The 23,709-nt window shown below is 40.9% G+C and overlaps 1 protein-coding gene across 1 annotated transcript in view; it reads left to right on the top strand.

The window, feature by feature from the left end:
* Positions 1-23,709, top strand: part of LOC112106291 (NEDD8-conjugating enzyme UBE2F) — a 129,657-nt gene that overhangs the window by 87,925 nt on the left and 18,023 nt on the right. Inside the window, exons 8-9 of the mRNA XM_026654014.1 lie at positions 3,399-3,431; positions 6,634-6,696. Coding sequence (XP_026509799.1) covers positions 3,399-3,431; positions 6,634-6,696 — 96 coding nt within the window. The remainder of the gene's footprint in view (positions 1-3,398; positions 3,432-6,633; positions 6,697-23,709) is intronic.

The following is a 23,709-nucleotide window of genomic DNA, read 5'->3' as shown; positions in this document are numbered from 1 at the left end:
GGCACGCTCATAAACATGGCGGTGGCCCCTCCCTGGCCCCTTCCCTACCATCCAGACCTGCTGTCACAGGATCACAGTCGGCTCCTATACCCCAACCTCGAGTCTCCACACCTCTTGGTGTGGATGTTCCGTGGTTGAACCTGGAGGAGCGTACCTGCTCGGAGGAGGTCCCAGCAGGTCCTCCTGGGAAGTAGGAAGCCATCCACGAGACTAACATACCTGACTAAGTGGATGAGGTTTTCCCACGGGCGTGGGAGCATGGCATTTCTCCCTTGCGTTCTTCAGTGCAGTCATCTTGGATTACTTACTGCAGCTCAGGAACCGGGGTCTGGCGCATTCTTCCATCAAAGTGCACCTTGCGGCCATCTTCGCATTCCAGCAGCCAATCCAAGGTCAGACGGTCTTTTCTAATGACATGACTGTCAGGTTCCTGAGGGGCCTCGAGAGGCTTTACCCGCAGGTACGAGCCCCTGTCCCGCAGTGGGACCTTACCTGGTCCTCTCCAGGCTCACCAGCCCACCTTTTGAGCCACTGGGTTCCTGCTCCCATTCCTATTTGTCCTGGAAGGTCGCTTTCCTGGTGGCGGTGACGTCGGCGAGACAAGTCTCAGCAATTAAGGCCTTGATCTTGGAACCGCCTTCCACAGTGTTTTATAAGGACAAGGTCCAGCTGCGGCCCCACCCAGCCTTCCTGCCGAAGGTGGTATCTTCCTTCCACATGAGACAGGATGTATTCCTGCCAGTGTTCTGTCCCAAGCCGCACAAGACTGCTGAGGAGAGACGTGTACATGCTGGATGTCCGGAGGGCCTTTGCTTTTTACTTGGAGCGTACCAAGCCTTTCCGTAAATCGATCCAGCTCTTCATCGCTACAGCGGATAGGAGGAAGGGCCTTCCGTTTTGTTTGCAGAGGATTTCCAACTGGATCACCTCTTGCAGAAAGAGCTCTTACAAGTTAGCAAAGGTCCTGCCGCCGCCGATTGTCAGGGCCCATTCAACTAGAGCGCAGGCGTCTTTGGCAGCTTTCCTGGCATACATCCCGATCCAGGACATCTGTAGAGCCGTGACGTGGTCCTCAGTCCACCCACTCACGTCTCATTATGCCATCACTCAGCAGGCTAGAAATGACGCTGGGTTCGGCAGAGCTGTATTACAATCGGCGCAGCTGTGAACTCCTACCCGCCTACACTGGAACTGCTGGGAGTCACCTAATATGGAATGGACATGGGCAAGCACTCGAAGAAGACAAGACAGTTACCTTTTCCGTAACTGGTGCTCTTCGAGATGTGTTGCTCATGGCCATTCCCGCCCTCCTTCCCCACTGTCGGAGTTTCCGTCAAGAAGGAACTGAGCACGGGGGGAGCTGGCAGCGCCCCTTATACCGCGCCATACGGGCGCTACTCCAGAGGGCACCAGAGCTGGTCCCCTACGGATACTGCTGAGGGAAAAACTTCCAGCACCGGTGCATGTGGCGAGCACACACACCTAATGTGGAATGGACATGAGCAACACATCTCGAGGAACACCGGTTATGGAAAGGGTAACTGTCTTTTCTCCCTCTTCCCAAACACTTTTGTTTTCTGGCCCTGAAAATGAATGATAGCATGATAATAAGATCATTTCTGGTGTGGATGACTGCTCACCACCACATTCTTAAGAATTCTAGGCTATTTGTGCACCTTAAACATCTGAAATTCCTACTCTTTTACTATAAATTTAAACAATAATGTTCCGTCTGTGTGGAATACCTTAGTGACTTCAAGAGGTTTGCAGTGTTTACTAGCCCTGATGACTTTAGAAACTCCATTAGAAGAAAGTGCTGAACAAGCTAAAATATTATTCCCTAATGTTACTTTGCTGATCTGCATGATTAAAAATAGATGAACAGAGGGTGTTTTTGTATAAAATACATAAACAGGGCCAGGGAAAATGGGGTAGTAAAAAAAAAAAAAAAACTATTATTGATCAGATAATGCTGACACCATGTCCTCTGCCAGCCTTTGTAATCGGTACTATTGATAGAGTTGTTAAGGTATTGTTATGTATTACAACAGCTCATCATTTTGACACCGTTCTGAGAGACCAGCGTAGTAAACAAGCTAAAATGCATCCATTTATTTAACCTTTTTTATAAGCAATATCACAAGATGTTAAATGAGCATAAAATGCGTTTTGTTTTCTATGCCATAGTGAGAAGGTCTATTTCTCTAAGGGTTTGTCTGCATGGCCAAAAAAGGTGTGCGTTGAGATTAGGACAACTAACTCACCTTAGCTCTCCAGGTGTAAACTCCTAGTGGAGTCACAGCCCTGTAGTTTTACTGTGAGGTAAACTAGGTGAGGTCAGTCACAGGCTAGCGGGTATAGTGGTGACTTTGTCTATCTCATGGTAAAAACTACAGTGCCTCATCTCCAATAGGAGTTTTCAGTGGGATGCCTAATACATGCAAGATATCTTGCTGTATAAAACCCACCGTTTTTAAAATTGAAGACCTACTCCGAGAGAAGGCTTTCTAGGAGCTCTGTTTTACAATTCAGTTAATTGTAGTAATGTCTTATCACTTACTCTTGCTCGTTGTTTGTCAGCCTGTGAAATTTGTAACTCAGGACACACACCTGTAGGCCAGACACTAATGGAGCTGGAGTTAAGGAAAATGTTACATCAAATGAGGGAGTCTCAAGGGGCAACACTTCCATCTAGTTCACTGATTTCTTACTGTGAATCTATAATTGCACATTGACTGTCCCTATTCAGTTAAAGAAAACTTGGAGGTAGAGGTGAGCAAATAATTTGCAATGAATAATTAATTTGATAAATGTAGCCTCTTCTCCTACTTTCAGAATATTCACATACAGATCAGTTTTCTCAAATTTGATATTTCATGTCTATTTGACAAATATTTTGTCACATTTTTGTATGTTATGGATTGATCATGTACAGTTCACCGCAAGTATCTGATACCTCCTATTTGAATTCTGAGCTGTGATGCTCAGTTTTTATTGGTGTGGTCAGTCACTCGGCATTGTTTCTTTTCCTTGAACACAGAAGGGGTGTGAGTGTGGCTGCAGAGAGTGAATATTTATACAAAATTTTAAAATGGATGTGTTTATGTTCACAGAAAAATTATTCACCATGCTCTACTTGTACTTGATGATGGTTTTTAAATGTGTCAAAGGTGCTTAAAGCCCTGGATAAGTGCTTTTTTGCATGTTATATATTGAAATAAGTATTGGGATAGTTTTAAACATTTTGGATATAAAGAAAAGCCACCCAATACTCTCCTCCTTTCCTAGATTTTTAAGACTTTCCATCATTTTGCTGGGCTAATAGAAATGTAAAGGATGTTAAAATGTACAAAATACTTCAAATGCACATGACTGATTCTGTTGTTTTTCCTTTTCAGGATGTTGTTTGGGGATTGAACTCTCTATTTACAGTAAGTAAGATGATGCAATGGATAAAGCTAAATTTTGTTTTCCTTGCCAGGTGGTTTTTGAAGTTACTTGGTATAGACCTGATCTAGTGTGTCTTATAGTTAATTTTTGTGTTCCTCCTGTCTTTAGTGGTGTTTAATTAGTCCCGTATATTAGCTAGCCATGGGGATTATCATACAGAAGGGCATATGCTGCCTTCTTAATATTTCTTTTTACTTATAGTTATAAATCTATGGTGCGGCCTTTGGTAACGAGTTGTATAGGGTTTTCCACAAATCCTAAATTCCTTCAGCGAGTTATTGTGCGGAGTTAGGGGAAGGAATGTGAGGATTACTTTGGTAGATAATTGGAATTGCTGTACCCCTGAAAAATTGAGGGTTGGGATAAACAATTGCCCAATATAGGTTCCATTATTGACAATTATAATCAATAAACACATGTTGAAGGTGTTAGGCGCTCCCAGGAGCTCCCACCCCCAGAATGAGAATAGGGCCTGACACTTAATTAAAACATGAGATTGCCCCGTGGAATCCCACATGACATGAAAGGAGTTGGCAGGAGCAGGAAGCCCAAGTCTCTTATTTACAAGAGGCAGCTGCGAGAAGTGGAGGGAACATGTAAAACCCTGGGTTAATGTCAGGAACAGGCAGGACTGGAGCCAGCAACCCTCACCTCAGATATACAACAGAAGCCAAGGAACTGCCCCCACCGATAGATTAGAGGCAAGTCGAGGTAGCCCTCCTCCCCTCTGAGGCAGAGGTATGGAGTGTGACTGTCATGGATAACCCTTGCTGCTGCCTGGTGGAAGTGGGAAAGTCAAGGGAGGAGAGCAGAGGGATCATGGTCAAGCTGGCCACCAGAGCGCTCATTGCCATTACGCCCTTCAACTGCAAGTAAGGGTCACCCTAGCTTCTCCAAAGAGCTACTCCAGTGCACAGTGAAGCACCTGGGACAGGGAGCAGAGTTGCTGGCTATGTCTGCCCAGCCCTATTTCCTCAAGCTCCAGCTCAGACAGAAGGATTCTGTCCCTCATTTCCTGAAGGAGGAACTGGGTAGCTGAACCATCACTGCTACCACCAAGAATATTTTTCTAAAATGTGTTGAATAGACAAATTATGGCTGCAGGGCCCTGGGAAACAGAGCTTTCATGGGCCAATGAGGCTTAATTTTCCTGGTTTAGGGTCTTTAGTAAATTAATTTATAAAAAGATGGGAGAGCACGTGCCTTTTCAATTCAGAGTAATTATGTTTGTGCTGTATTCTAAATAACTAAAATAGGGTGAGTCTGTTTTAGAGAAACAGAGTGCAATCCTGCAATAGAAATACACATAAAACTTATATACAGTGTGATCATCTGAAAAGAGTGATGATTGTGCATGACAGACTACAGAGATTTGTAATGTCCTAGAAGACTCTCAGCTTCACAGCCTGCATCTTGGATTTCCCCTGTGCGTATGCTCAAAGGCTTTTTGTAAATAATTAAGTTTTCAAAAGCTGGTGTGGGCTTGTTTCTAGAAAGAAAGGAAGGTAAGTGAATGATTGAGAGTCTTGCTCAGCTTTTGGTTTGGAAAGGAAATTGAAACTTGTAAATTTGTTGAAAAAAAAAAAAAATCAATGACCATAGAGATTCATTGCCATGGAAGCAAATCCCAGATAGTGGCAGTGATGGGAGCCTTTCACACTTATAACATGATAGCTGTTATAAAAGAGTCACTGTTATCACAAACTACTAGGAAAACTGACCCGAACCTGGACCAGAGAAACTTGGTTTTGTTTCCATAGTGATTATTCATTATTTTCCATGATGACTTGATTAGCACACTCTCTTGTCAGCTTTTTGGTTTCCTTAAGCAATGTGTTGAAGTTCAGTCTTTCTGCAAATATGGCACAAATAACAGAGCAGGTGATACATATTACAGACACTGTGCAAGCCGTGCCAGTAAGCTGTAGAATGGACTTGCAGTGTTGTCAGCTAAAAGGAGACAGCTGCTTTTTCTGAGGGAGGAATTGCTGAGAGATGGATGTTTAGAAGTAAAATTTAGAATGTTTAAAATGACGGTATATAACCCTTTCATACAGTTTGTGTATATTCACCCTCAGCACCCCCATGTTTCTCATTTTTTTGAGTTCAGAACACCAGTTTTCCTGGATTCACAGAACAAAATTTGGAGGAAATACTATTGAGGCTATGTGATCTGGCCCAACATTAGAAGGTCACACCCTTTGTTGCCACTCTAAGCTGAACTGTACACCCAGATTGAAAGAGAGAGAGCAACGTGTTAAGCTGCTGTCTGTGATGAGTAAGGAGCAGCAGGAAGCTCCAGAGATTCTTCTGCCTGCGGCAATTTGATGGGTGGGGAGTAATGTGTAGGGATGTGGAGGCGGGGTAGCAGGAACCAGATCATGGGGGGCAGAGATGGGAATCATGGGCAGTTATAGGCACCCCAACCTCGCACTCAGAGCTGCTTTGTCTTCTACATTCTATGTCCCTGCTTCTACCCCCCTTTGTCCCTGCATCTGCCCCCACCACTCCAGGTCTCTGCTTCTCCCACCACCTCCCTTACCTCCACCACTACTACCCTATTCCTGCAGTGCCTGCTGCTTCCCCCACTCTGTTCTCCCCGTTTCCCCCCTAAAACTCCCTAAGGTTTTCATGTCTGTCAGACTCCAGACGACACAATCTCCCCACTCAGGAAGTTACACTGTTGCCTCTAATATCTGTAACCAGCAGCAGGGGCCGCCAGAGAGACTCCTCTGCCAGCAGCACCAGCCAGTTTGTGCGGCTGATTTTCCTCTACATCATATTTTTCTAGTTTTCCACTTTTCACCAAAATCAGCGGGGCTCTGCCAATTGATGCCTCGAACGTTCCTAGAAATTTTGGACTTGATCAGAGGTGGTGATCAAAAATAATCGTGTGATATCCAGACAATCAGAAAAATGCCATCAAGTTGAGTGTAGCGCCGGCTTCGCTTGGCCAACAATTAATCGAGGGTTGGATTGTGACCACCAGACTCGTTTGAATTTACCCCCCATAGGATCCAAACCAGAGATCTGCAGGTATAAAAGAAGCAATTTCACTAAACCTACTGCCCTTGCTGGCCTCATCTGATATGTTTCATCACACTAAATGTATTTTCAACCTCTTACATAATATGATCGTTATTTTTTTCTTACTTAAAAAAAAATCCCCTGGGTCTTTTCCAGGATCTCTTGAATTTTGATGATCCTTTGAATATTGAGGCTGCAGAACATCATTTGCGGGACAAGGTGAGTCAGCAGCTTACTGAAAGTATTTTGTTCCCAAACCAGTATACACCTTGTGCTTTAGTGTTCTAAATCAGTGCTTTCCTTTTGCTGATAATGGGAAGCCGAGTGACTCAATATACCAGCTTTTTTAACAAAATGTAAAAAAACAAACTTTATTATAATAGCGATGATTCCAGTATATGGTGCTTATTTGTCCATTACATATATTTTGCTATGTTAAAACTTACCCAAATATAATTGATATCACTCTTTCAAAGGTACGCTTTCCATTAAGAGTCCAATGTATTCTGTGAATCAGATGGTCATTTATGGGTCTGAAGCTGTCACCTCATACTGCCTTAAATTTGCATCACTGTCTTTGCGCAGACCACCTCCTCTGCCTCCCCCAAAGAGGCACCTGTTTCTTGTGTAAGTCTTACACAGCCCCTGCATTGCGTGTTTTTCATTAAGCCAGAGGGAACAGGAGGTTTTTAAGGATGGTGAGCAGTCCTGCTCTTGTCAAAACAATGCTCACTGATCCAATTTTTCCCATATAAAATAAGAACTGCACAAATCAAAATATGGTTTATCAAGGAACTAAATACTGGCCTAAGTAATAAAGAACTTCGAAAAGTATGCATCTTAAACTAAGAATGTAATTGAAGATTTAAAGTTAATGGGTCTGTTTGAACCTAAACTCATAAGGATGAGTTAATTCTCTTGATATAGACTCTGTAATTGACCCGAACTGTTTATCTTTAATATCAGTGCATATTCCTGTGACATATATTCGGGGAGGAGAGAAACCAAACAAGATGTTTCTACTGTTTTGTGGAGTCTCAAAATTATGTCTTTTTCAGCACACATTGTCTAGGGACACGCTATAATTCATATATACATGCAGACTCTCATATGCATAGCAACTTTCATTTGAACTAGTTTAAAATCAATTTATCATGGAGGGTTAATGAAGGCACTTGAGATCTTAGTGAGTCTTCAACATGATTTTATGTGGAAGCTTTTGCATTAGATTGGCTAGAGATGTCCTGCATAGCTTCAGTTTCCCGTTTTTGCCTGAACAGCTGTACTTGTAGGGCTTTGGAGCTCTTATGGTTTAGTGTTGAATTGCAAATTAGCCTCTTCTGGCTTTTTTGTTGTTGTTCAAGTTAAGCACGATGATTAAAGAAATTCTCCAGATTGATAGTGATTGGGAAGAGTTCAATTAAAACAAGAAGTCAACCAGCAAGTATAATTTCTTTAAGAGAAGTGCCAGTATATCTAGCTTAGTTTTCCCACTATTTCTTATAACAATATAGTACCGTAAATTCTGGTATTAATCTGTTTGTGCTTTTTAGAAAAACAGAGTGGAGACACTCAGCATGAAATTGGGCAAGTTTTAGTCCAGCTCCTGCCCTGAGTTCCACTTTTAAGGAATTTATTCCCTGGAACTACAATAAAACCAAAAAGAGAACCCCTTTTGAGCAGAGGATGTCATGGAGCTTTACTAGCCACTAAATAGGAGAGAAACTAGCCATAAATAAAAAGACAAGAAAATGGAGCCAGTACATCTAAGAAAGAGTGAGCTGGATTCTCTTCCTTTATATGCAATTTAAGACAGAATTGTGCACTAAGATATAGTCATTTAAATCTGTGTAAACCCTCTGAGGCAGTGAGGTTACACAGGTATCCCTGAAAGTATAATTTGGCATGTCTGGAGACTTTACTGCTCGTTGTGAAGTGCCAGAAGGAAAGAATTCAGTTTGACTCTGATATTAGGTTGATTTTGACAAGGATTTTACCACACTACTTGCAAACAAGGATTTGCATAAAATATGCTGAGACTGTAAGCATGGATACCCACAATACCATGCACTCTGAAATAAACCATGCCCATCATGCAATAATGTCTCACTCGTCAGAGAATGAAAAGCCAAGAGTTACTATCCTGCATGTCTTAATTAGACTCACAAATTAAAATCTGCGGTGATACTAAGAAAATGCTTGACAAAGCCCTGGCTGGGATGATTTAGTTGGTGTTGGTCCTGCTTGGAGCAGCGGGTTGGACTAGATGACCTCCTGAGGTCTCTTCCAACCCTAATATTCTATGATGTATGATTCTATGAAATGGTAGTAATGGGATTTTCAGGGAAAGATTTGTTTTAATAGCAATTGGGGAATGGGAGGTAGTTTGAAAATACATACTGCTATACCAGGCAGTGTCAAATACATACTGCTATACCAGGCAGTGTCAAATACATACTGCTATACCAGGCAGCTTCTTCAGGTGATACGCAGTGTAGTTGTAGCCATGTCGGTCCCAGGATATTAGAGAGACAAGGTGGGTGAGCCAATATTTTTTGTTGAACCGATTTCTGTTGGTAAGAGAGACAAGCTTTCAAGTCATCCAGAACTCTTCTTCAGGTCTGGAAGTACCTTCCGTATGCTGGGAGTACCTTTCCCAGACCTGAAGAAGAGTTCTGCGTGGCTCGAAAGCTTCTCTCTCTCTCCAACCAAAGTCGGTCCAATAAAAGATATTACCTCACCCACCTTGTCTTTTCAAGTGATAAGCAGTCTTGGGACGGTTTATCGGGTTAAAAATCTTTTAATTTTTGAATGAATTTCTTTTTTTTTTTTCTATTATGCTGAGGCTGATAATTTTTTTAACTGCTTTAGAGAAAATTAATAAATTTCCTACTCAGGTAGGTTGATTTGTTGTAGCAGTTGCATCTTCCGTTCACTTTTCCATCATGTTGTATCATGCAGAGGCTGCTTTAATTTATGAATATACGGCACAGTGTTGGAGGGCTTCTCAGGAGGTCCCTCGCTGACAGTGACACTTACTGAGGTGACTCGACTGCAGTAGCAGAGGATCTATACTAGCTAATGGTGCATCATAATCCTCATGCCAGCAGCCAAGGTAGATAATGGCTGCCACCTGAGGGGAATAAAAATGTTTACAGTAAACAGAAATTAATGCGCCTGACAAGCAACCTCAGAGAGGGAGATGGAGAAGTTTGTGATGATTTGGTCTGTCTTCGGTATAGATGCCTCATGTAGTGTACATGTACTATCCTGAAGTTAAAACTCTGCAGTGTTTTTGTCCTGTCTCCTCATATGTATATTTAGAAATATTTTCATACCGTTAAGTTATTGAGAATTTTAATGAATAATTTTTACTAATGAGATGCTTTTAGACATGTCTTTAATTTCAAGGGTAGCCCTAGGGTCTGAAACAAATATTTCAAGAAAAGAGCTTTTGTAGTTAGTATTGTGTGTTTGGCTTCTAGCAGCAACAGAAATGCACATTAAGCGTTCCCTTGTGATTCACTAAAGGAAGTGATAGTGTTTTATTGATGTCATTTCACTGGACTCAAATTTGAAGTGCTGAGACCCTCTTGCTGCCAATTTGGCTAATTATGCCTGCCTGATAGGAGTAGTAACAGCTAATTAAAAGCCAGCCTCTGGTTATTTATGTAGAAAAACTGAAGCTTATATATCTCATTAGGCTGGGTTAAGTCATAAAAAAGATGTCTGCTCTCTCAGAGTCTGGAAAAAGTCCTTTATTAGTTTGTGTTAAGGCACAGAATTTGAAACCTTACTATTTGATTCTTAGAAAACAAGTGTTACATTGTAGATATAAGCAATAAGGAAATGCCTCTGAATCTGTTATAAGATTAATAGTCACAGATTTTAAAGCCAGAAGGGACTGTTATAATATTCTAGTCTCATGTCCTGCATAACAGAGACCATAAAAGCTCAGCCAGTAACTTTTGCATCAAGCCCATAACTCCGTTTGAGTGATAGTATAGCTTTTTGAAGGACATCCAGTCTTGATTTTAAGACTTCAAGTGATGGAGAATCCACCATGTCCATAGGTAAGTTGTTCCAGTGGTTATTTACCCTCATTGTCAAAAATGTACATGTTATTTCTAATCTGAATTTGTCTAGCTTCGGCTTTCAACTATTGTGCCTTTTTCTGCTCGATTAAAGACCTATCGACTATCAGAAATCTCTTCTCTTGCAAATACTTGTAGATTATCATCAAGGCACCTCTTAACCATCTCTTGCATGCAGGACCGGCTCCAGGCACCAGCTTAACAAGCAGGTGCTTGGGGCGGCCAAGGGAGAGGGGCGGCATGTGCGGCAATTCGGGGACGGCAGGTCCCTCACTTCCTCTAGGAGCAAAGGATCTGCCGCTGAACTGCTGCCGCCGATCGCGTATCCCGCCCCCTCCCCCCCCAATTGCCGCCGCCGGTCGCGATTGCGGCTTTTTTTTTTGCTTGGGGCGGCAGAAATGCTGGAGCCTGCCCTTCTTGCGTGAACTACATAGATTTAGCTTCGAAGTCTCTCACTCTAAGGCATGTTTTCCAGGCCTCAGATCATTCTGTAGTACTTTTCTGAACACTTTCTAATTTTTTAGTATCTTTTTGGAAGCATGGACACCAGAACATGGACGCAGTATTCCAGGAATGGTCTCACTGATGCCATAGACAGGGGTAATAGTACCTCCCTACTCCTGCTTAATATTTGCCTCCGTATGCATCCGAGGATTGTGTTTGCCTTCTTAGCTACAGCATTCCATTGGGAGCTCATGTTCAGGTGTCTATGAACCATTAACCCAAAGTCCTTTTCAGTGTCTCCATTCTAGGATACTGTCCCTTGACTTCTAAGTGACCTACATTCTTTGTTCCTAGATATATGATCTTGCATTTGGCTGTATTCAAACACATACTGTTCAAATAAGCTCACTTTACCAAACAATCCAGATCAGTCTGTATAACTGACCGCTCTCTGTCATGATTTATCACTCCACCAATTTCTGTCATCCACAGATTTTACCAATAGATTTTATACTTTTCTTTCTTATCATCGATAAAGTTTTTGAATAGTATTGGTCCAAGCCTGCTGCCTGTTGGGCCCCAGTAGAAATATCAACTGAGCTGGGATTCTTTAGTTGCCCAAGGCAGTCTCTGTGACCGTAACTCTTTGAATAGCAAGAGCCACGGTTGTAAATTTAAGACCAACTACACTGGATTCTGAAACTGCTCCACAGGATCAATGTGGTTTAATTTTGATGACTTTTTGTTTAAACATTAGATGCTCCTGCAGTGCTTACTGTTATATGCACAGCAGGGCTTAAATTCAGTTGGAGCTATCAGGAGCAGAGCTCTGATAAATGTTTTCAGACAAATGGGATGGAAGCCCCCAGCCCCAGTGCCCCGCTAGGGCTGAAGCCCCAGAGCTCTGGGAAATACTCTGTGAGAATTTAAGCAGTGCAGTTTGGAAATAAATGAACAAATGGACTTGAATTGATTCACTTTCTATGGTAGCTGAAGAGGATGAAAATTCAGTGGTATGCCTCTGTTGTAAATAGAAAACCAAAACAGTATAATAGACTCATAGACTTTAAGGTCAGAAGGGACCATTATGATCATCTAGTCTGACCTCCTACACAATGCAGGCCACAGAATCTCACCCACCCACTCCTGTAACAAACCCCTAACCTATGCCTGAGTTATTGAAGTCCTCAAATCATGGTTTAAAGACCTCAAGGTGCAGACAATCCTCCAGCAAGTGACCCGTGCCCCATGCTGCAGAGGAAAGCGAAAAACCTCCAGGGCCTCTGCCAATCTGACCTGGAGGAAAATTCCTTCCCGACCCCAAATATGGCGATCAGTTAAACCCTGAGCATGTGGGCGAGACTCACCAGCCAGCACCCAGGAAAGAATTCTCTGTAGTAACTCAGATCCCACCTCATCTAACATCCCATCACAGACCATTGGGCATATTTACCTGCTAATAATCAAAGATCAATTAATTGCCAAAATTAGGCTATCCTATCATACCATCCCCTCCATAAACTTATCAAGCTTAGTCTTGAAGCCAGATATGTCTTTTGCCCCCACTGCTTCCCTTGGAAGGCTGTTCCAGAACTTCACTCCTCTAATGGTTAGAAACCTTCGTCTAATTTCAAGTCTAAACTTCCTGATGTCCAGTTTATATCCATTTGTTCTTGTGTCCACATTGGTACTAAGCTTATCTCCCCTCAGCCTTCTTTTGGTTAGGCTAAACAAGCCAAGCTCTTTGTCTCCTTTCATAAGACAGGTTTTCCATTCCTCGGATGATCCGAGTAGCCCTTCTCTGTACCTGTTCCAGTTTGAATTCATCCTTCTTAAACATGGGAGACCAGAACTGCACACAATATTCCAGATGAGGTCTCACCAGTGCCTTGTATAACGGTACTAACACCTCCTTATCTTTACTGGAAATACCTCGCCTGATGCATCCCAAGACCGCATTAGCTTTTTTAACGGCCATATCACATTGGCGGCTCATAGCCATCCTGTGATCTCCTCCTCTGTTACTTCAAACTGATGTGTCTCTAATTTATAACCAAAATTCTTGTTGTTAATCCCTAAATGCATGACCTTGCACTTTTCACTATTAAAATTCATCTTATTACTATTACTCCAGTTTACAAGGTCATCCAGATCTTCCTGTATGATATCCCGGTCCTTCTCTGTATTAGCAATACCTCCCAGCTTTGTGTCCACCGCAAACTTTATTAGCACATTCCCACTTTTTGTGCCAAGCTCAGTAATAAAAAGATTGGTCCCAAAACCGATCCCTGAGGAACTCCACTAGTAACCTCCTTCCAGCCTGACAGTTCACCTTTCAGTACGACCCGTTGTAGCCTCCCCTTTAACCAGTTCCTTATCCACCTTTCAATTTTCATATTGATCTACATCTTTTCCAATTTAGCTAATAATTCCCCATGTAGAACCATATCAAATGCCTTACTGAAATCGAGGTAAATTAGATCCACTGTGTTTCCTTTGTCTAAAAAAAATCTGTTATCTTGTCAAAGAAGGAGATCAGGTTGGTTTGGCACAATCTACCATTTGTAAAACCATGTTGTATTTTGTCCCAGTTACCATTGACCTCAATGTCCTTAACGACTTTCTCCTTCATAATTTTTTCCAAGACTTTACAGATGTCAAACTAACAGGCCTATAGTTATTCGGATCACTTTTTTTTCCTTTCTTAAAAACAGGAACTATGTTAGCAATTGTCCAGTCGTACAGTATAACCCCTGAGTTTACTGATTCATTAAAAATTCTTGCTAATGGGCTTGCAATTTCATGTGCCAGTTCCTTTAATATTCTTGGATGAAGATTATCTGGGCCCCCCGATTTAGTCCCATTAAGGTGTTCGAGTTTGGCTTCTACCTCAGATGTGGTAATATCTACCTCCATATCCTCATTCCCATTTGTCATCCTACCATTATCCGTAAGCTCCTCATTACCCTCATTAAAGACTGAGGCAAAGTATTTGTTTAGATATTGGGCCATGCCAAGATTATCCTTAACCTCCACTCCATCCTCAGTGTTTAGCGGTCCCACTTCTTCTTCCTTTGTTTTCTTCTTATTTATATGGCTGTAGAACCTTTTACTATTGGTTTTAATTCCCTTTGCAAGGTCCAACTCTACATGGCTTTTGGCCTTTCTCACTTTATCCCTACATGTTCTGACCTCAATAAGGTAGCTTTCCTTGCTAATCCCTCCCATCTTCCACTCCTTGTAGGCTTTCTGCTTTTTCTTAATCACCTCTCTGAAATGCTTGCTCATCCAGCTTGGTCTACAACTCCTGTCTATGAATTTTTCCCCCTTTCTTGGGATGCGGGCTTCTGATAGTTTCTGCAACTTTGACTTGAAGTAATTCCAGGCCTCCTCCGCCTTTAGATCCACAAGTTCTTCAGTCCAATCCACTTCCCTAACTAATTTCCTTAATTCTTTAAAGTTAGCCTTTTTAAAATCAAAAACCCTAGTCGCGGATCTATTTTTGTTTATCCTTCCATCTAGTTTGAACTGAATTAGCTCATGAGCACTCGAACCAAGGTTGTCCCCTACAACTATTTCTTCTATGAGGTCCTCACTACTCACCAAAACCAAATCTAAAATGGTTGGTTCTTCAACTACTTGGTGAAGGAATCCATCAGCTATCGCATCCAGGAAAATCTGAGCCCTATTATTATTACTAGCACTTGTCCTCCAGTCTATATCTGGGAAGTTAAAGTCTCCCATGATCACACAATTCCCATTAGTGTTTACTTCATTAAAAAGTTTAAAGAGGTCTCTATCCATATCCAAATCGGATCCCGGCGGTCTGTAGCACACCCCAAGCACTATCTCAGGGGAGGCTCTAGTAGCTTTCTTTCCCAATGTGATTTTTGCCCAGACAGACTCTGTCTTATCCATTCCATCACTTCTTATTTCTTTACAGTCTACCTCATCATTGATATTCAACGTTACTCTACCACCTTTGCCTTTATTTGTCTTTCCTAAACAGCACATACCCTTCAATACATGTAATCCAGTCATGACTACTATTCCACCATGTTTCTGTTATCCCTATAATATCTGGTTTCACTTTCTGCACCAGTAGCTCTAGTTCCTCCATTTTGTTACCTAGGCTCCTTGACTTCTTATTCTTGACTTATTGTCCCATGCTTATGCTAGGAAACCTCACTGCCTTCCTGGCAGGTAAGGTGCTGAACAGAAGAATTTGGATCTCACAGCATCTTTCAGCTGTGCTGCGGTTTATAACAGTCTTGTCCTTGATGGACTAATAATGCCCACAAACAAATAAAAGGTACTGCAGGTTGCTAACTCTGTATCACTGAAATTTGATTGTACTAAAGATGTTTCTTAAATAACATCAGAGCTAGCTATATGTTTGTCTCCTGGCTTTTTATCTCTCTGCTCATACATAGGAAGGGCATAGCAACTTGTAGGGTTTTAATGTTTCCCTTGAAAATCCATTTGTTGCTTCTAATTGAAGAAGAAAAGCATTTGAAACACAGATAAGTGTGTTCAAACATAGCTCTTTCTTGATCTTTTTTCAGTGACTACCTTTTGAGATTAGTTTTCCCCATTAGATATAATTTAGCCAAAGTAGTAGATTATTTTGCATTAAACTGCATCTGTTTTAACATGAAACCTTCTTTGATGCATCTGTATGAAAAGCGCAATATGGATGTAAATGCATGTGTGACAATACATCGAGTCAGTGACTGAAGCCTTTCCTAGGCAAAACAATAATAAATTATATAAACTGTATTTAAATCCTGAATATGAGGGAAATGTCTCTGATTATCAATTTTTCTGTTGGATCTTTTGGTATGAACAAAAACAAATCTATTCACAGTAAGCACATGATCTTACTGTAACCCTTTTCCTACCACTCCCCTTAGCCTATGTTGTTTGTTACTGTCACTTCTTGTCACATCAGAACTTTAAAAATTAGAAGCCCTTTAGATCACGATCCATATCTTGTCTTGATACTATGAAGCTGTCAGCCATATCTCTAGGTGCTAAAAATACTAATAGCTTAAATCATTAAAGTATTCTCTTGGGTAGGTAGTCTACATGTTAATAATACAGCTTTTTTTCCTCCCTAAGCTTTGAAACAGTAAAATATAAGTCTTTAATGTGATGAGGTTGATCTTGAGCTTTGCCTTTAGAGGAGAAATATGCATACCAAATCCCTGTGGGCCTGGTCCAAAACGCATTGAAGTCACCGGAAAGAACCATTGCTTTCTGTGGGTTTGTGGCCGATCCTATAATTAAATCCCTCAATATGAAGGTGATCTAGAGTGCAGACTGATATTTTCTTAAGAGATGTATAAAGTGAAACTGACTGGTGCTTACTCCTACAGTCAGCAGCCACCTGTTAGGATTGTGATAATTAGTGGAAAATAGTCGTTAACTTGTTTGTTAGCTGTCTACAGTGCATCTTTCCTATAATCAGACAAGACATCAGCTTCCTTCTTCTCCACCCTCCAAACGACACCACTTTAAATTAATGAAAAAGGGGCATTTGGAAATGACTTCGGGCTGAAGTATGTTTATTTACTAATAATCTAATTCTTCAGTTAAATATTGGATGTGCTGATCAGTTTAAACAATTAGAAAGATCAACGGTTGCTGTTCAGTTGCTACACTGTAATATATGATGGTGGAGTCAGATGAACGGAGCATATACATTAGGTTTTTTATTAAATTAACCCCTCTAATTTATTTTTCTCTTCTGAGCTATCTAGATTGGAATTCTGCCATTAATTTTGGGGTTTATGTAAAGTCTGAATAAAATAATTATTAATTTGTAATGTTCTATTATTTTCATTGCCCAGTCTCTTTATTCAATTTGAATGTGATATTATGCCGTATGAACCAATCTTGCATTGAAAACCATGCAGGTACCGGCTCTACTCAGAGTTCTAGGTACAGGAACAGAGCCTTAGTGTTCAGGAAGCCTTTAGGGGTAGGAGGGTCGGTATCTTTTTTTTTTTTAAGAGGGTAGGAAGGGGAAGTTTGTAGCCTGACATTTGTTCTTGACTTCATTTTAATCTAAGCTATTGGATGCTCATTACCTAATTGTTTCATAGTTGGCTTTCTGTATTAAATATATGGAGAGCGTTTAAAAAATGAAGAACACACCTAAATGTCTAGTTATAAGGAATTTCATAGCAGCAGTTTTTAAAAAAAACTTTTGACACGTTGGCTGTCTGACTGCATTTACAGTCTTCATTTAGCATTTGCATATTAAATGACAAAGGAAGAATGGAAGCTTGAAAATATCTGTGTTGTAGAGTATTTTAGATGTCTGAGCGGAAAGTCTGTAATGCTTTCTGTCTTTTATTCATGTCAGAAATGCATGGTGATCCTATTAGAACATGGAAGACAATATTTCATGACCATCATCAAAGGCAAAGTGGCGTATGGGATATCAAGATAATGTTTTTCATTCCTTCGGTGTACATTAACTTCTTTTATTTCAAACTTTTTGGCTTGGTTTGTCTTTTCTGGGAATTATGAGATTGAGTCACCTGTGAATAAACGTCTTCAGTCACCGCGCTAAGATAATTAGGTTTCTGTGGTTGGAGACGAAGATTGACAAGGTTGGCTGACCCTCATTCATTGTATTGTATGCTTACTAATGCTCAGGAGTCAATCATATTTTTGTAGCTATTCCCATGTACAAAATTTGGAATATTAAACCCTAAATGGTAGTGATTATTAATAGTGTCACAGAATTGATATTTTGCTTGGCGATAGGTGACTAACATTGGTTGAAATTCAGTAAAAATACTTCACAGTAAAACATGTATTTGGTCATTTGAGTTTTATAAAATGATTTCTGGCCCACATCTTTTAGCAGACCTTTTCGTCATGAAAGGACAGATGATAAATGCATGGGAAACAGTTGCACCAAAAATAATTCTAAACCAGTGCTTAATTTTTCTGGATAATTAAATTTACTTGAAGTTAGATAAGCAAGCTATCTGAATTAGCTGCATGTTCCTTTGACACAATGTTCTTTGAGGAAATGATGATTGCAGGTGAAATGGGGTTGTATTTTTGCAAAGTAAACAAGAGCATATGAGAGTGCTGTAATCTAATCACCAGCAATGTTTTCCTAATATGTAACATATTTGTAGGCTAATAATAGTATGCGCCTTCATTGTTGATTATATTAATTTTGACCCACTGTTATTCCATAAATCATCATGAAGGTAAAACTAAGAGCAATAAATAAAATTTACCATAAGAAAGCTTTTCTCCACTTTTCTGAGTGTAGTATTCTGAAATGTATAGAAAGGTGCCTGAAACTGAAACTTGATTTTAAAGTGCCTATCAGTCAGTTGACTGTTTTATTTTTCAAGTTCAATTGTTTAAAAGTTAGTGATGGCTCAAGGCAGCTGGAAAGCCAGTCTCAGAATATAAAATATTATTCTGAAAATAAACATTTTAACTCATAATTTCAACACAGCATGCCTTTAAAATGTCTTTTACTTAAAATCCCCTTCCTACTGAACTCCCTTCTACAGTTCTTTCAAATAAGGTTGTCAGTTATGTGGGAATAAATGAATCCTAGAAATATAGGTCTGGAAGAGACCTCACAAGTTCATCTAGTCTAGCCCCCTGTGCTGTGGCAGGACAATCCCTGACTGGTGTTTGTCTAATCTGTTTCAGATGATGTGAGTTCCACAATCTCCTTTAGAAGCCTATTCCAGTGCTTAATTATCCTTATAGGTAGAAAGTTTTTCCTAATATCTAACATAAATCTCATTTGCTGCAGATTAAGCCATTTACTACTTGTTTTACCTTCAGTAGATAGGGAGAACAATTGACTATAATCTTCTTTGTAACTACCCTTAACATATTTGAAGATTGTTCCCCCTCAGTTTTCTTTTTTCAACATTAAACATGTCCACTTTTTATAAAACTTTCCTCGGAGGTCAAGTTTTCTAAACCTTTTATTATTTTTGTTACTCTCCTTTGGACTCTCTCCAATTTATCTACATCTTTCTTAAAGGGTGGTTCCTAGGACTGGACACAGTACTCTAGCAGAGGTCTCATTAGTGCCAAGTAGAGCAGGACAGTTACCTCCTGTGTCTTGCATATGACAGTCCTGTTAATATACCCCAGAATAATGTTTGCCTTTTTCGCCACTGCATCCCATTTTCGACTCGTATTCAGTTTGTGACTCTCATACAATTTATAACCTCCAGGTCATTTTCAACATTACTACTGCCTAGCCAGTTGTTCCCCATTTTATAGTTGTGCAATTGATTTCCCCCCCCCCCTCTTAAGTGTAGTAGTTTGTAGTTGTCTTTAATGGATGTTTGCACTGTCCAGAATATGAATATATTCTCTCTACTAGCAGGATTAACAAAGGTTCTTAAAAGGTCAGTGCACTCTTTGGCCATTCCTCAGCTGTCTTTGCAAACTATTGATCCACCATGGATCAGGACACGGTAGTCATCCCGATGTCGAGACTTTTTCTCTCCTTTTTGTTAGCAATCTGTACCAGCAGTCGCACAGAGGCATTTATCTTTGGTTCTTCAGGCTTTAATGGGGCCTCCTGTTGAGCTCCAAGGGGAGACTTTATTATAGTTATTGTCGTTTTAAAACTGCCTTCCTGCTTGCCACCAGCTCTGCTAGATGGATTGGGGAACTGAGCTTCCTTGTTATCTCTGCCATCTCTGCAGTTTTTTCCCCTTTCCATCTTCTACCAATATCCTTTCCCAAGGTGAATACCAAATTCCATCTCAAAAAGCCCATTGTCATCCTTAACGTATGTCCTAATTCAGTAACGTCCCAGCATGGAAAGTTACACCTGTTAGGTGTTCTGAAGTTTTACAAAAGCAGAAAAGCAACAAAAATATTTGTCTGCTTTTAGGGTTGGTTCTTTAAATGCTGGATGAATACCATCATAATAATGTAACAAGCCAAAGGGGGGGGGGGGGTAGGAAAACAAGTAATAAAACCTCCACTGTGTCTGATTTAGTGACATAACGCACAGTATTTAGATAATCATAAACACGACTTTTTCTTAATGTTCTGAGGAGGTGGCAAACACCTTTATCAAATAATGGCAAGACTCTAACTACAAGGGCTGTACTACTTGCATGTTGGAAATTTAGTCATAAACCTCATTGAGAGTCTTATTCTGCAAGGTCCTAAGCACCTTCAATTCCCATTTGAAATAAAACCGCAATTCTCAACCGAGGGTCCGCAGCCTCCTGGCGATCCGTAAGCAGGTTTCAAGGGTCTGCCAAGCAGGGCCGGTGTTAGACTGGCTGAGGCCCAGGGCAGAAAGCTGAAGCCCCACTGCAGTGGGGCTGAAGCCAGAGCGGGACTGGAACCAGAGCCCTGCCAGAGCAGGGCTGAAAAATAGTTGTTGTGGCACGGGTGGGCTGTGGAGTAGTATGTTTGGGGGGAGGGTGGAGGAGAGAGGCTCAAGGAAAAAAAGATTGAGAATCCCTGAAATAAAAGACCGCATTCGGCACTCTGGTTTTGCTCTGATTGTATTATACTGATTTTCCACACAATACTGTAAATAAACTGTCCTCCTAATTCAACCTGACACATCTACATGTATTACAATATCCCTGCAAGACTGAAGAAGGTGAGAATGCCATTACCTGTCATTCAGATCTTGCCACACTCTGTAAGGAAGAAAGGGCTAATTACAATATGGAGAGAGAAGCAAGCTGTTAATGACATTCTTAAAATTGTCCAACATAATCTTGCATAAACGAATGGAGATAAAACAAAATGTAACTTGACGTTTACTGAAGGGATGTTGTGTAATATCTAGCTCTAAGGCAATGGAAATAGCTTGGTATTTGTTAATTGTATAGATAAGTTATGGGACCTGGTATTTCATGTTATCAACCTGTTTCCTGTTGAGTGCTTGTCAATAGCCTTGAATTCACGACTTACAGCTCTGTGCTGCTTGCTTGGATTGCTGCCTTTGTCTAATTTATTTTCTAATTTACGGAGACATACTTAACGTGGCTAGGCAATAGATGAGGATACACCTGTCAGAGAATATCTAACCTTCAAATACGGCATGCACAATACAGAAAAATAAATGTCTGCAATGAAAACCTCAAAAACATTAACATTAAAGTTGACATTAAAATATCTATTGCAGTTAAAGGTTTTCTGTTCAGATACAGCAAGTTTACAAAAATCTTCCTCCTTTTACACTTTCAGATAAACCTCTTACTGCAGATGTGGCTATATCAATATATCAACATTTCCCTCCCTCCCCCTTTACCCACTCCTAAAAATTCCTAGCAACGTCTGGCAAGGCAGTAAACATGAGTTTTAACATTGTGGGCTTAAAAGAAAATTAAAAACCACATTTCTGGAAACGATTCAAATAGCCTTGTAGTGAGTGCTTCACGCTGCCATGCAGAAGGTTTAGATTTTGACTGTGTTCTCCTTGGGGTACCATAGAGTAGGATTGCCTTGTATTGTTCTGCAGTGACCTCTGCCCCCCACCCTACACCCACCCCTCAGCTGAAGTAATGATGAGCTCTAATGAGAGCCTTATCTCTAGTTTCTTAGCTGAAAGGAACGTCTGTCTGATGCACACTATTGAAGTTGGGGGCATCTTATATAGAACTAAAAAAAATAGAGACTTTAATCTGTGTCCTACCAGATGTTCTACAGGTATTTTTGTCATTTAACTACTGAAAGAAAAAAATCTTCCTTTCCTACATCATTAGAGGCAATCAATTTAACATGGTTAATTAATGCAAATTATTATAAGTGGCGACAGATACAGAATTTCAGGGCACTTCGTGTTCCAAGTAATATTTTTAGATTAGATTAAAAATTCTTAGGATGCAAAAATGTGATTGGCTATGGAAAAAAGAAAATCCACAGATAGGTTATAATTTGGTCCTGAGGACTATAAATGCGGTTGTGATTATAAAATACAATCCTGTTGTAGAACTACAGTCTTTGTATATAGCTGAGAGTAAAGGAATTATCAACATTGACAAACCCAAATTTTACTCCTCCATTTATCCAAAACTAAACATTTCAATTTTAAGAAGAAATGTTCCCATGTTTGGTGTGTGTCTCAGTTGTGTAGCTGAAATGTCCGCATTGGTGTTGCTGTTCCTTTAGAAAGCTATTGTTTGTTTTTTTTTCTACCCTTAGCTTTTATAATAAAAGTTGGATATGATTTTGGAGACTGTCAGTCCTGGACCTCTGCAGCAACACCCAAAAAAAAAAATGTAAAGTAAATGACTAAATACTCCCCTAGCAAGCTTTTTCTAAGCAATTTGCATGGTACAAGAAGATAAGTAACTTGGTTCTAGATTTTTATTTATTTTTTTAATGTAGCTGTAAAAGAAAGACTGACTGTCTTGTTCTTTCCCTCCCACCCCTTGTATATCCCAGTAAGCACAGGCTCTGAGCCCTTCAAGAGTGAGGCTTCTGTCTTTAAAGGTAGTTTATTTAACGCTCCCTAGACACTTTCAAAATATGCCCTGGGGAATCATTAGAAACATTCAGTTTCTTTTGTCAAGTGAGGGGAGAGAAGTAAGAGCTTGGTTCAGTTTCACTTTTTAATCTGAAATAGTATTTTGTTGTTAGGATAAATTTTGTCAAATTACCTTATTACATGTGGGTCAGATGTCAGAAGTGCTCAATGTTCACATTTCGGGCTGGATTTTCTGAAGAGCCCAGCTCCAATTTAAGCACCTAAATAAATTGGACAGATTTTCAATTACTGTTTCAGCAGCCAGCAACTCCTATTCTCAGTGTTAGTTGCTGGGTGCTGGCACTTTGAAAAAATTCAATCACTTATTAAGGCATCCAAAGGAGAGTTATTGAGTGCTGAGATCTTTTGAAAATTTGATTCTCCACTGCTAGTATCTAGGTCACTTACCTGTCTGGTGATTGCTATTGCTCTGATATTTCCCCCCACCAGCTGCTGTTTTCAAACAGGAAATGGAGGCCAGGGATGGGTAAAAACAAAACTATGTAATCCCAGGTTAAGTAATTTTGTTAAAGCTCTTGGAGGCTTTGTTAGATCATCTGTAACTATCTTTATAAACATGGAGGTGGAGGGGTTTGCAAATAAAAGCACTCAGCTTTAACAAACTGGGCTTCGATCCTTTGAAGCAGCGGTTCTCAAGCTATGGGGCGGGCCTCCCAAGGGAGGGATAGGAATGTGCCAAGGAAGGTGAGAGTTGTGTGATTTGGTGGATTTTTTTAAGAGCTCTGTCTGTCCGCTCCGGGTGGCTGGAGTTTGGGCATGAGGGCTGTGCACACCTGGGAGGCAGGGATAAAGGGGACAGCCGGAGCCCCACGGCTCGGACTCTCCTTCTGCCCTCCCCTCAGTTCCTCACCAGGAGGTAGCCTGACCTTAGGCTCTCCTCCTTCCCCCATCCCTCACCTGGAGGCAGCGGGGCTCCAGCTGTCAGCTCCGGCATGGCAGCAGCAGCGCAGAAGTAAGGGTGGCAACGGGGCATTAAGTCTGTTGTGAAAAGTGATATTGGCAAATATCAGTTTTCACATTGCCACCCTTATTTCTCTGCTGCTGCTGGCATGGCATTGCCTTCAGAGCTGGGTGCCCGGCCAGCTGCCACTGCTCTCCATTCTGCCTTCAGAGCTGGGTGCCCGGCCAGCAGCCACTGCTCTCCATTCTGCCTTCAGAGCTGGG

This window comes from Terrapene carolina, unplaced genomic scaffold (assembly GCF_002925995.2).
Source record: "Terrapene carolina triunguis isolate 2854851 unplaced genomic scaffold, T_m_triunguis-2.0 Scaffold176, whole genome shotgun sequence".
Taxonomy (NCBI): domain Eukaryota; kingdom Metazoa; phylum Chordata; order Testudines; family Emydidae; genus Terrapene; species Terrapene triunguis.
Note: the sequence above shows the minus strand (reverse complement) of the source record. Positions and strands in the feature narration are given on the sequence as shown.